General features: G+C 42.3%; 1 protein-coding gene across 1 annotated transcript in view; it reads left to right on the top strand.

The window, feature by feature from the left end:
- Positions 1-13,978, top strand: part of LOC135211087 (sec1 family domain-containing protein 1-like) — a 136,257-nt gene that overhangs the window by 30,976 nt on the left and 91,303 nt on the right. The window contains exon 2 of the mRNA XM_064244161.1: positions 149-236. Within this exon, the coding sequence (XP_064100231.1) occupies positions 149-236 (88 nt within the window). The remainder of the gene's footprint in view (positions 1-148; positions 237-13,978) is intronic.

Below are 13,978 nucleotides of genomic sequence, written 5' to 3'. Positions count from 1 at the left end.
AACTTTTAGTCCAGAGATATTCGAAGACATTGAATGTGGCCAGATTCTGTGGCCATAATTGATGAGATAGTATGAAAAATTAGTTTGTGTAAAAATATATATCTTTAATGTACCCTGCAGAATATTTATTGTGGATTTCTTATTACAGGTGTATGATCAGTATGTAAATTTTATCTGTTTGGAAGATGACATGTTTACACTAAAACATCAAGGATCAGAGGCACTGTCATATTATGGTAAGTACTTGAGGTGGAATTCTGTGCATGGGTGGCTGTAGTTTCAATAAATTTTTAAAGTTCATTTTCCATGTTTTTATTCTTTTGATTGCTGCTTTTAGTTTTCTGTAAAAGGAAACTATTGAGATGGCTTTGTCTATCCTGGAAATTTTCTGTCTGCCCTCTGATTTTAAAAACTACTGAGGCTAGAGAGCTGCAAATTGGTATGATGATCATCCAACCTCCGATCATCAAACATACCAAATTGCAGCCCTCTAGCTTAGGTAATTTTGATTTTATTTAAGGTTAAGTTTACCATGATCGTACTTGTGGCAACACAACAACACAGGCCACTGCAGCTGGCCAAGAGTTTCATGGGCTGTAGCTCATACAGCATTATACTGAGACCACCAAATACTAGATCTTATTTTTGGTGGCCTTGATTACACTGTACAGAAAACTCGATTGCACCAAAGAAACTTTGGTGCATTTTTTACTTGTTTTTATCTTGTTTCTATTGATTGCTGCTTATTTTAATTTTGTTTCTGTTTTTCATTATTTGCTTGGATTGCAACAGTTTGCATTGTGTTAAGCTTGTCTCACATGGTATAATGGTGCAATCATGTTTTATGCTCTGTATTTTTTTTAATATGATGAAATATTTGTGTCAGCTTCACTAGTCTTGTATGTTAACTTCTCTCTAGGCATCTTAAATGTTTTGTTATGCAAACTGAATCTTTGGCTTTGGTAGAATTTCACTACTGCTTTGCCCTCTTGAATTTTTTCTCCCAAATTTTTTCCTCAACCCTTGGCTCTATTTTTGTGTACTTGTTTAACTTCTTGAACATTCCTTAGCTTCATTTTCCACCTTTTTAGATCAAATCCTTTTAGGCAAGCCAAATAGGTATAGAAATCTGACTTAGTGGTCTGGTTAACCCTTAAGAGCCAGGCTAATAAATCAATATGCTTTACTCCAGTCCGGGTAAACTTTGAGGTCAGCCAATTTAAGAAAAATACACATCAAAGGATAGAGGAAGATTTGCAGATGCACAAAGTTATATCTGACTTTGTACACAGCATATTTGATACAACACACCATTGCCTTACTTTAATAATGCTTATTGGCAATTATTTTATCATAGGTAAGTTTGATATATGCTACCTTTATTGAAGCAGCAGTGTATGTAAAGCCAGCAACTCTTTTTTTGGTATCCTCCTGCAAACATGAGCCTTTGTAATCAGAATATACCATATATACTCGCGTATCATGCGACTTTTGAAGACTTAATTTTGGAGTTACAGTGTATCCCCCATATTTGCATTCTCCAGATTCGCGGACTCACACATTCGCGGATTTCTCTTGGGAATGTTTCCCCACATTATTCGAAGAAAATTTGCATATTTGCGGTAGTTTTCTATGAGAAATATCCACAAATTCCTGGTTTTTTTATCAATTTCATTCTAAAATCCGGATCCAGCTAGGTGCTAGAAATTATCCTATTGTTAAGACCGAAGGTTTGTTCAGGTATGAGCAAATACACTTTTTTGTGATAAAACTATTAAAAAAAACCAAGTATAAACATTTTTAGTGGGTTTTTCTTGAGTTTTGACTAACAAAATAGGCTGTTTTCAGCCTTTTTATAGGGGTTCCAACTACTATTTACGGGTTCTAACTATTCACCGGGGGGTCTGGTATGCATCCCCCGCGAACATGGGAGAACACTGTAATTTTAAGGGGGTCGCATCATACCGGAGATATAAAATTAGAGTATGTGATAATCACATATTAAATAGTATTGTATGATAAAATACAAAAATAATGAATACGCATCTTTTCCATGGATCTTTTAAAAAGTTATGCTTTACTTCACTGCATCCAGTAATATTATTTGTATTTTCATATTACTATTTGTTTGTATTATAAAATACAAACATAGCAATCAATGTTTTGGTTTGGAAATCAGCTGAGTACGATTGCGAGGTAAATTTGTTTTGCTGTAATGAACTTAAATCAGAGCGACTTTCTTGCTTCTAGTTAGCGCAAGCGAATCTCAAGGTATTGTATTTATATGGGAAAGGTTATTTTACTTATACAAAATGTTTTTAAGTCGAAATATCACTTAAATACGTATCGTTTGTAAACGAAAATTGTTATTTTTCTCGTTAGTAGATGGTGCTGAGGCCATGTTTACTGTGTAAACAAAAATCAACAGATCCCATTCAGTATTTTTCACTTGATCTCATCAGAACACTATGAGCTTTATGTATTTAGCTTCTACTGGGGTGAAAATGGTGAAATGTGTTCTCTCAAGCTGACTAGTTTTGATTAAAACATGTTTATCTCAAATTTTGTTTATATATACCAAAGTTTACGAGTTTCAGTCATGTTGCCGATGCACGATAATAGTTATTAGCAGATCAACATTCTTTCCTCAGGTTCAGCTAAAACTTACAGGTTAAATTAAGCAGTATATGCCCCTGCCGATCTTTTCTCCAAAGCGATTAAGGATATTGTAATGTAAGAATATATCGGTCCCATTCTCCTTAACTTCATTTGTAACATAACTACGGTAATTATTTTACTATCGTATGATGATTGAAATCCAAGCAAAAACAATGTTATTGGATTAGGTTGTTCATAGCAAATCAGCTATTTCTGGCTGTATGCGTTTACACAAGTATAACATTACTAACAATACTTTTGGCATTTCTTTTATTTTTTTAAACTTAACTAGAAGATGGAATAGGTAAAGAGGAGGGAAAGAGGTTAGCCTGTTGTCATTTGGTCTCGTAAATTTAACTCGCATGATACTTGAGATACGTGACAAAATCATTTTCTGGGCTCAGCTCGTGTCGCTGAGCGAAATATCCTTTAATCTATTATTTCTAGGGTAGATGTACTAACACATACCAGAGAATAAATAAATAAAGAAAAAGGTCAGTACAACTGACTCGCTCACCCTCCAAGAGGGTGTCGGTATGAACACTATGGCGAATGAGACCACTACCACGAGCCGATTGCCAATAGAAATCTCCCACTACAAAATCCCCACAAGAGGAGAGCCGACCACAGAGTGGGCAGCAACTACTACTACTCCAGCATGACTGCCGACTGCTGCGCCTCTGGTGGCCATCTTTTTCAGTTAAGCACACTGTATACAAGTCGCACCTTTTTTACTCTGTGTTATTTGTGCCCTTAATTTTGGATTTATTTATCATGGAGCGTGCAGCCATCGCAGCAGCTAAGTTAAGTACTCAATGTTTATTGCTATTTGGTTTTTTTCCGTCCCTGAGCCCGTATTTGCCGTTTTTTAGGTATACAGGTAGTGCTCGAGTTACAATAATTCGTTTTACGATAATCCGATGTTTACGATGGGGTTAGCAATTAATACTAAAAAAAAAAAAAAAAAGTTGAAAATGCGTATTTTTAAATTTCGCGCACAGCGAGCGCTGGCAGCAGCGTACTACGCTGTACGATATGTGGCCCGAGAGCGAGGAGGCTGGCGTAGGTACAGCGGCAATGAGTTCGACCTCACTTGCGCTCGTTTTGAACCAAGAAACATTAGGTCGGTGTTCGTTTGTGATTTGAGAGTTTTTTTAAGTACCGAAAATTAAAACAAAAAAACTATGTTGCCAAACAACCAAATAGGTGTCCTGCTGGTAGTGCAAAAAGAAGAGGCAATCCATCACTTTGGAGCAGAAACTGAAAAATAATAAACCAGCGTGAAGCGGGAAAGGCAGTCATGGTTATCGCACGTGACGAACGTTAATCGCAATCGACGGTATCCACCATCCTCAAGGACAAGAAACGCGTAATGGATGCTGTAAAGGTATCTGCTTCAGTTCATTCAACGGTTATATCCAAAGAATAGGATAGGCCCTTTTTTTTTTTTTTTTGGGGGGGTGGGGGGGGGGGCGGAAGAAACTGGAGCAGTTTTACTGGTCACGTGGATGGAGGATCAAATACAAAGCGTATGCCGCTCACCCTCTTAACCATTCAGACAAGGCGCGCATGCTTTTTGAAGAGCTGAAGAAGAATTATGATGATAACCACAACAAAAGTTTTGCAGCAAGTGCTGGATGGTTTCGTCGTTTCAAGAACCGCCATAATTTCACAGTGTGAAAATTAGCGGTGAAGCAGCAAGCGCTGATGCCGACGGGGCCGCTGGCCCGAAATTTAAGGATGTTTAAACGAGATCGTCGTTAATGAAGGCTACTTGCCAGAGCAAATCTTTAATGTTGACGAAAACCGGACTTTATTGGAAACGTATGCCACAACGGTCCTACATCCACAAAGAAGCAACGGTGATGCCCGGGTTTAAGGCATACAAGGATCGATTGACTCTTCTGCTTGGGGGAAATGTGGCTGGGTATAAACTTAAGCCCTTTATGATTATCACTCAGAAAATCCAAGGGCTTTAAAAAACATCGACAAGCAGACACTTCCTGTGCATTACCGTCATAATAAAAAAGCTTGGATGACTGCAATATTGTTCGAGGACTGGTTCGTTTTCATTGCTTCATTCCGGAAGTGAAAGATTATTGTAGAAAAAATAACATCCCTTCAAAATTCTTCTGATTCTCGACAATGCTCCTGGCCACCCTCAGCACATCGGAGATATTAACGAGAATGTAAAAGTTGTGTTTCTGCCCACCAAACACAACTTCTCTCATACAACCCATGGATCAGGGTGCTGTGGCTACGTTCAAGGCGTATTATCTTCGGAACACGTTTGCGCAGGCTGTTCAGGCTACGGATAACGAGGAGAAAGATCTCAGAACTTTCTGGAAAGAATTTAGTTGTTCTTAACTCCATTATGAACATTGGAAGGTCGTGGAAGGAGGTAAAGAAAGAGTGTATTGAATGGGGTCTGGAAAAATCTTGCTGAAAGTGTATGTGAACTCGTTTAAAGGTTTCGATCAGAATGAAGAAGAAGTGGAAATCAATAAAAAAAGATCTTGATACTTGGGAAAAGTTTAGATTTAGAAATTGACGAGGAAGATATCCAAGAACTTATAGATGTGCAAGATGTAGAGCTAACGGCAGAGGATTTAATTGCACTTGCAGAAGAGAAAAAAAAGCAGAAGAGGAAGAAGAAATAAAAGAGCCGCCGGATAGCGAACGTTTTACGACTAAAAAACTGGCCAGAGGCGTTTGCCTTTATTTGATCAAGGACTGAAACTTTTAAGTGAAATGGATGGGGGACAGAGGAACGGTTTATTTGCCAAAGTTTCCAGAGGGCTCATCAAGACCAGTGTTGCATGTTACCGATTAACTTTATGAAGTAACTAAAAAAACGCACGTGTTAGGCACCCCTACAATGGATTTTTTCTTCAAGAGACCGAAGCTACCAGTGCATGCCGCTTCCCCCACGCCCTACCCCTCACTTGAGACTCGATCCTGTACGTCTCGGAACAGTTGTTTCCTCGAGACACCTGAACTTACAGAAGAAGAAATTTTATCTGAGGAAGAGCGAATTGACGATCCTGCTGCTTTATCATCATCCTCCTCTTCCGATCTTTAGTTATAGTAGCCATGAACAGCCTGACACCGATCACGTATGCCGACAACGGACCGAATCTTGGTGAGTACCCTTTACGCTACAGTCTGATCCTTGTTCTTATTATTAAGTTTCTTTTTATACTTAATTATCATAAGTCAATCTGCATTGAAAACACCCGAACTAGCTGATATTAAATAAAGTACTATACCTTATATGTATAGGTATACTGTGTAGTGTAGGCTAATCTTCCATATATGTGTATATAGCCTAGCCTATATGGTACTGATTAACTTAGTGTAGGCTAGGCTATATCCGAGATACGATTTTCTCAACTTACGATGGGTTTTTCGGAACCTAACCCCATCGTAAGTAGGAGAATACCTGTAAATACGATCTCTAGGTCGGAAGCATGGCAGCATGGTTCTGCCTCGTGGCGGGTTCGTTCTTGGTCTCCCATACCCAGAACATTCCCTTACTTTGAGTACGCTCTATTTTTCAATCATCCTATTTGTTTTTAGGGTACAGTCTACACGGTTTATGTCATGCATGCATGTCTTTTTTACCTTATGTAGGCCCCTTCTATCCAGACCCTAGCCACGGCTCTTAGTATCGGCCCCGGCTAGCTTTGAGTGGTAGACTTTCCTTCGGGTTAGTCGTACACTCCTGGATTTTTTCTCCTACTATTTTGTTTTCTTTCTTTCAATGATTTATTTATTTTATATTATGTTTATGTTAGTGTAGGCGTCTGGCTTCACTTAGCCTAGGTTATGGCTCATAGGGCCCATATGCTACCGCTCTTCAGTTCGGGTTGCTTCCCGATAGCATCTCTCTGATCAGCCGGTTGTGTTTTCTAGGCCTTATTGTTTCATTGTTTTGTTGTTACCGCCCCGTGATCACTACGTGATCACGGAGCAGCCAGACGGCCTGTCCAGTCATCTTCCCCCTCCCGCTCTTCCATAGAGCCGGGGGAGGGTGGTGGCTGCCCACGCTCGCTCCGCATACCCGAGCCTGCCTCCCTCTCCCCCCAGGCGGAGGGAGTAGAGGGACGGGACAGACCCAGACTGGACTCGACCTCTCCAGCTTCTCGGTCCGGCCGGATGGTAAGGTTGGGGGACTGGCCTTTCCCCCTCCGTCGCTACTTCCGTCGCTCCGTTGCTAGCGCGAGTCTGTGTGCCCTCGCCCACTTTCCCACCTTACTGGGGCTCCTTTTCTACCGGAGCCCCGGCATCCAAGTGGAAAGGTGCTAGTCCACCCCGCAGGGTGGACCGAGGCATACAGTTGGTCTCTACTACCCCTCCGTCGCGCTGAGTCGCGACACGCTCCGCCACGCATGGACTTAGTCCGGTACGTTCGAATTTTATAGGTTTAAGAATCTGTTATGTTAAACTAGTAAGTTTATCTTAAGCTACCTTAAACCATCCCCCCTCCCTTATCTGCCTCACCGGATCTCTCCGGGGTTATAGCCTATTCCAGGCGTTAAGGGAGGGGTTATGCCCAAAATTTTTCCGAGCTCCGGCATGCAACGGAGTTCTTCTGTCCTTTAGCCTGTAAGTGATAGCCTTTAAGATACTCATGTGTCTTTTCACTTACAGACACCAACTGTGAGCATCCGGGAGGTGCGCCGCCACACTTCAAGATCCCTGTGGACATGAAGTTTGCCGGTCCCATGCTCCATGCGCGACTCCGCACGGGGACCTCCAGGTCTGGTATCACGAGACATGCACCATCTGTTATGATCTGGTGAGCCAGCTTTTAGACGGGGTAAGTATTCCAACTCCGTTAGCCAGTCCCCAATTTGTTATAGTTCTTAACCCTCTTACGCCGATTGGACGTATTAAACGTCGAGTCAAAATCTCCCGTATGCCGATTGGACGTATCATACGTCGGCTCAAAAAAGTTTTTTTAAAAAATCGCGGAAAAATATTATAGGCCTACCAGCCGAAAACTTTTGTATCACGCGCCTTGGGGGATGCTGGGAGTTCACGGATCAAGGCGTTGTTTTGTTTACAATCGCTACGCAGGCGCGCAAGCGCGAATTTCTTTCTTATCGCACTAAAAAGTATCAGTGACACATCTCGGAAATTATTTCGTCACTTTGACATAATTATTGCACCATTTTAAATTATCCTTTACATGAAGTATTATATATGAAAATGTGCGCAATTTCATGCACAATACAACTAAAAAATACTCATGATTGTAGCTTTTTATCAATTTTGAGATATTTTCATATAAATAACGATGAGTGCAAAAATTTCAACCTTCGGTCAACTTTGACTCTACAAAAGAAAAGGTCGAGAAACGCAATTGTAAGCTAAAATTCTTATATTATATTAATATTCAATCATTTGCCTTCATTTTGCAACAAATTGGACGTCTCTAGCACAATATTTCGATTTATGGTGAATTTATGAAAAAACTTTTTTTCCTTACGTTCGTGCGATAACTCTTCCGATAAATTTTTTTCGTGCGATGTCCTAATGTTTGCACCCTTTTAAATTTGCCGTTACATAAAGTTTTATATATGGAAATGTGCGCAATTTCATGCACAATACAACAAAAAACAACCCATGGTTGTAGCTTTTATCAGTTTTGAAATATTTTCATATAAATAACGTTAAGTGCAAAAATTTCAACTTTCGGTCAACTTTGACTCTACCGAAATGGTCGAAAAACGCAATTGTAAGCTAAAACTCTTATATTCTAGTAATATTCAATCATTTACCTTCATTTTGCAACGACTTGAAAGTCTCTAGCACAATATTTCGATTTATGGTGAATTTATGAAAAAAAAAAATTACGTTCGCGCGGGTACTCATCCGAAAAAAATCAGGAATTTTTTTGTGCGATTGTTGAAATGTTTGCACCATTTAAAATTAGCTGTTACATAAAGTCTTTTTATATATGAAAATGTGCGCAATTTATTTCATGTAGAATACAACTAAAAATGATTGAAGGTTGTAGCTTTTCTCTTTTTTCGAAATATTTGCATATAAATCACGATAAATAGAAAAAAAACCACGTTCGGTCAAATTTGACTCTACCGAAATAGTTGAAAAACGCAATTGTAAGCTAAAAACTCTTACGGCCTAGTAATATTCCGTCATTTTTCTTCAATTTTGAAACAAATTTGAAGTCTCTAAAACAATATTGTGATTTATGGTGAATTTTTGAAAAATATATTTACCTTCACTCCGCGCGCCGATTCGCGGCCGCAAGTCTCCGAAATACGTACATGGCATTATCCTAAATTTATTTGCTCCTTTTGATCAATTAGCCTTTTTATAGAGTTTCATATATCAAAATGTGCGCAAATTCATGAAGAATACAATAAAAAATAATTGAAGGTTGTAGCTTTTTCCATCTTTGAAATATGTGCATATGAAAAAAATATATATATTAAAATTTCGACATTCGGCTCAAATTTAACTCGTCCGAAATGGTCGAAATCTGCAATTCTAATCTAAAACTCTTACATATCGTAATATTCAATCATTTGTCTTAATTTGAAACAAATTGGCAAGTCCTAGAACAATATTGGTGATTTACGGGGTGAACTTTTTGAAAAAAAAATATTTTTTTGCGTCCGCGCGTACGAATTCGTACATATTTTGTGATAATATTTTTCCGGGTGTTGTTTTTGGTTTTGCTTTTATGTTTATACAATGGTTTATATATATCAAAATGATCGCAATTTAGTGTACAATACAACGCAAAAGAAACAGTAACTGGTTAGCTTTGACCGTTTTCTGCACAGCGTGATTTGAATACAATTATGTATGAATTTTTTTTTTTCGCTACCATATATCGCATTATTTACATATGATAATGATATTATTTTTCATTTCTGATGGTTGCATTCTAAACTTCAGGCAATGACAAAAAAAGGAGCCAAAAATGAACTCTTAATCTTCAAAAGTACGCGCGCTGTAATTTTTTGAAAAAATTATTTTTTCCACTTCCGCGCTCACTCCAAACCAGGCCCGGCATACGGGAGACGTTTTTGATTTTAGGGCTCCGGCGTAAGAGAGTTAAGTTTTCTAAATTCAATCTTTCTTAAACTTAAGATAAAAATACAAGTGGTTTTTGTATCCCCTATAATTTTAAGTTAAGCTTTTCAAATTTAGGTTTTAGTTTTAAGTTTAATCTTAAAATCTAATAAATACCCTCTCTTCCAGGCTCCGGCTGTGAAGGATTTACCGCCGAACTAGGGCAAACCCTGGCGGGCCGCCTGGGTCGGCGGTTTTGGGAAGAACGCCGCCAAGGGTATGCCCTACATTCTTGAGAAGAGGTTGGCGGTACTGATCTTCCCGGAGGCAAGTCAACGGGCTACGTCGAACCAGCAGAGGCGGCCCCGACTATCGCTTTCATTCAACAACAGCTCGCTGCCTCGTTGACGGATCCAGGCCAGGACATCTCCTCGGAAGTCGCGACATTGGATCTTAATATCGAACCCATGGTAGGTGTAGACGACCTGTTGGTCGAGGTAGGTACGTTGGACGCCAAGGGATGCCCTTGGGTGCCACTGGATCTTCTACCCCTGCAACCTCTCCATCCTTCCAAGGCTTTACAGGTACAGAATTGTATACTTCTCCTGATGCTTCCGTTAGACCCAAGGTCAAAGGTCAAGCAGTAAAAACCTTGACTAAGACGTCGTCGTCGTCTAAAAGACGGCGTCGTCATCATCTCGTAAGTCTCCGGCTAGAAATCCCGGAGCAGAGAGGTCTAAAGCTTCTGGGTCCGGCTCTAAATCCTCTAGGAGTAGATCCTCCAGGGAGAGATCACACACTCCAGCGGAGTCAACAGTTCCACTACCTTTGGTTCCGGTTCAGAGCCACCCGTCCACCTCCGCAGCAGCTCCGGCTTTGGATTCCAATGCTGGTCTATTGCAACAAGTGGGCGATCTGGTTGGTTCTCTGAAAACCAGTATGGAAACCAGATGTTCTCCCGGTTGTCTGATAGGATCAACTCTCAGGACAAACATTATAGCCGGACTGAGCCAAGCTCCACTAGCTTCTCCCCCACCTTTCAGCACAGGGGGAGCGCAATTGCCTCCGTATGGGACTCTCTACCTCCGTTCTCTATGAACAATCCTTGGAGAGTAGCGTCATACGCCCCCTTCCAAGACGGGCTTATCTCTATCCCGGAATGTGGAACTCGGAGGATTGAAGACTTCGAGTTCTGCCCGGAAGACCTTCAGCCTCCGTTCATCGGCTACGCCAGGCTCACCGCCTCGGCCATGACTCGAGACGATAAGGTACCGAAAGGAAGACAGTCCTCTATTCACGAGACCAGGCTCAGAGAGAATGGCTCAGGTGTCTAGAGGACATGGACTGTTCCAACACGAAGATACAACCATTTAAGAGTCCTTTTACGATCTTTACAATGGAAGAGAGTACCCCGCTCCCTTTCTTGACAAAAGATCGCTACGACCACCATTCCCCAGCAGCCCAGAAGGGGGATTCATGGCCTCAGCTGAAAGAAGCGGACCCTACGTCTCTTTACTTCCCTCAGCCGGTGAGTTGTGGAAGATCTGCCCAACACTTTTTCGGCGGGCAAACTCAAAACCAGACTGTGCTATGGAGCAGTTTGGTGAGAAGCTGCCTAGGCTTCCAGATAGCCTCATTCAGGCAGAATTTGATGCCAAATCTAGTTAGCCAGGTCTATCAATACCATGGCCATGACCGAGGTGGCGGGTACCATTTCCTATGGTTTCTGAGCCACTTTTTAAGCTTCTCACCAAGTCTCTGACTCAAACGGTGCAGTTCTGATATGTTTGAGTTCGCCACGGCTAGAACAAACTGTAGAAAACATGTCCTCCAAGAAGCAACGATTCGGCATGAACCGAATAAGTTGCTTGCATCGAGCATCTGGGGAGCAGACCTCTTCCCAGAGGCGATGGTGAAGGAGGTCCAGGAGAGGCTACAAGACTAAACCAAAGCCTTAAAGATCGTTTGGGGTCTTACGGCCAAGAGACGCCAAGATCAAGTGGTCAAGGGTAAGGCTCAAAGGAAACCCAGACGTTTCCAGCCTTACCAGAAGAAACAGCCACGCTTTACTCAGCCGGTTCCAGCTGTCCCGTTGGTGCAAGCAGCCCAACCTTCTACCTCCAAGGCTCAGTCGCAGCCAATTTATGTTATTTCCCCCCAGCCTCAACCCTCCACCTCTTACGCTCTCTCTCCAGCCTTCAATCAAGTCTTCGAGGGTCAGGCTTCCCAGAAGTATGACCGCTCGGGTAAGGGAGGCAGAGGTAAGCGATCCTTTCGTGGGAGAGGATCGGGAGGGTCCTTTAATAGAGGAAAGCATTTCAGGGGAGGCCGAGGAGGCTACCAACATCAATGAGGACTTTCAGGTAGGAGGGAGGCTGTTTCACTTCCGCCACCGGTGGAATTTCATGCAACGTGGGCGCAGCGCATTGTGTCCAAAGGCCTGGGTTGGAGTTGCGGTAGCGGACCCGCCCCCATCCAGACCTTTCCGCCAACTTCCATCCAAAGAATTGACGGAGTATGCGGAGGACCTCCTTCAGAAAGGAGCTAACAGCGAGAGTCAACAGATTAAAATTTCAAGGGACGCTTGTTCAGCGTTCCAAAGAAAGGCTCACAAAAAAAGAAGGGTAATCTTAGACTTGTCCCGCTTAAACTTAGCCATTCGCTGCGACAAGTTCAAGATGCTCACGATCTCGCAGGTACGGACCTTACTTCCCCGTGGGGCCGTCACCACCTCTATCGATCTTACAGACGCTTACTATCATATCCCTATTGCAAGACACTTCCGTCCGTATCTGGGCTTCAAGATAAAGAGACCAGACATTCTCCTTCAAGGTAGTTCCTTTCGGGCTCAACGTAGCACCAGGGTGTTCACGAAGTTGGCGGAAGTAGTAGTTCAACAACTAAGATCGCAAGGGGTTATGGTAGTAGCGTATCTCGACGATTGGTTGATCTGGGCTCCAACAGTCGAGGAATGCCACATAGCAACACTGAAAGTGATTCAGTTCCTGGAATATCTAGGCTTCAAGATAAACAGGACCAAGTCAAGACTCACTCCAGAGTCAAACTTTCAGTGGCTGGGCATCCAATGGAATCTATCCTCCCATACTCTGTCGATTCCATCAGCCAAGAGGAAAGAAATAGCGAAGTCAGTAAAGCAATTTCTGAGTCACAAACTTGCGTCAAGAAGAACTCAGGAAAGGATCCTGGGTTCACTCCAGTTTGCATCAGTGACAAACATCTTGATGAAAGCCAAACTGAAAGACCTAACCAGAATCTGGCGCTCACGAGCAAATGTCAGGTCCAGGGACAAATTATCCTCAGTCCCTCAGATTTCTACGGAAATCGACTTCGCCCTTGTGGGCGAAAGTCAAGAACTTATCGATATCAGTGCCCCTTCAGTTTCCTCCTCCGGGGATTACCATCCACACGGACGCTTCATTAAGCGGTTGGGGAGGATATTCCCAGTTCAAGAAAGTTCAGGGAACTTGGTCACCTCAGTTCCGTCAGTTCCATATAAACGTAACTGGAAGCAATGGCAGTGTTCTTGACTCTAAAAGGTTACGTCCGCCAAAGTACTCCCCACATAAAGCTAGTCTTGGACAGCGCAGTGGTAGTACATTGTATAAACAGGGGAGGCTCCAAATCACGTCATCTAAATCATGTCATGGTAGCCATCTTCTCCCTGGCGGACAAGTTCAGTTGGCACCTCCTCCACCCATATAGCTGGAGTGAGAAACGTCATAGCAGATGCTCTATCCCGACAGTACCTCTAGAGTCGGAATGGTCACTGGACAACAGTTCGTTCCAATGGATTCTTCAGAGAGTTCCAGGCCTACAAGTGGATCTCTTCGCATCCCAAGCGAACACAAACTCCCATGTTATGTGGCCCCCAACCTGGACCCTCTGGCTATGCCACGACGCCCTGGCCCCTAGACTGGAACAACTGGGAGAAGATTTATGTCTTTCCTCCAGTGAATCTTCTCATGAAGGTACTGAACAAAACTCAGGACATTCAAGGGTCAAGTGGCTCTAGTAGCCCCAGACTGGCCGAAGAGCAATTGGTACCCTCTAATTCTGGAACTGGGTCTTCGCCCTCTTCGGATTCCCAGTCCCAGGCTCTCCCCAGTCAGTGCAAACGACGACTGTGTTCGCTTCCTCAGGAATTCTAAAAACCCTAACTTTATGGATTTCATGAAGTTTGCAGCGAAAAGGGATGCGAATATTGACCCTCAAAACATTCTCGTTCTTGGAATCCGATAAAAGAGATTCA

Source organism: Macrobrachium nipponense, chromosome 4, assembly GCF_015104395.2.
Source record: "Macrobrachium nipponense isolate FS-2020 chromosome 4, ASM1510439v2, whole genome shotgun sequence".
In the NCBI taxonomy this organism is placed as follows: domain Eukaryota; kingdom Metazoa; phylum Arthropoda; class Malacostraca; order Decapoda; family Palaemonidae; genus Macrobrachium; species Macrobrachium nipponense.
Note: the sequence above shows the minus strand (reverse complement) of the source record. Positions and strands in the feature narration are given on the sequence as shown.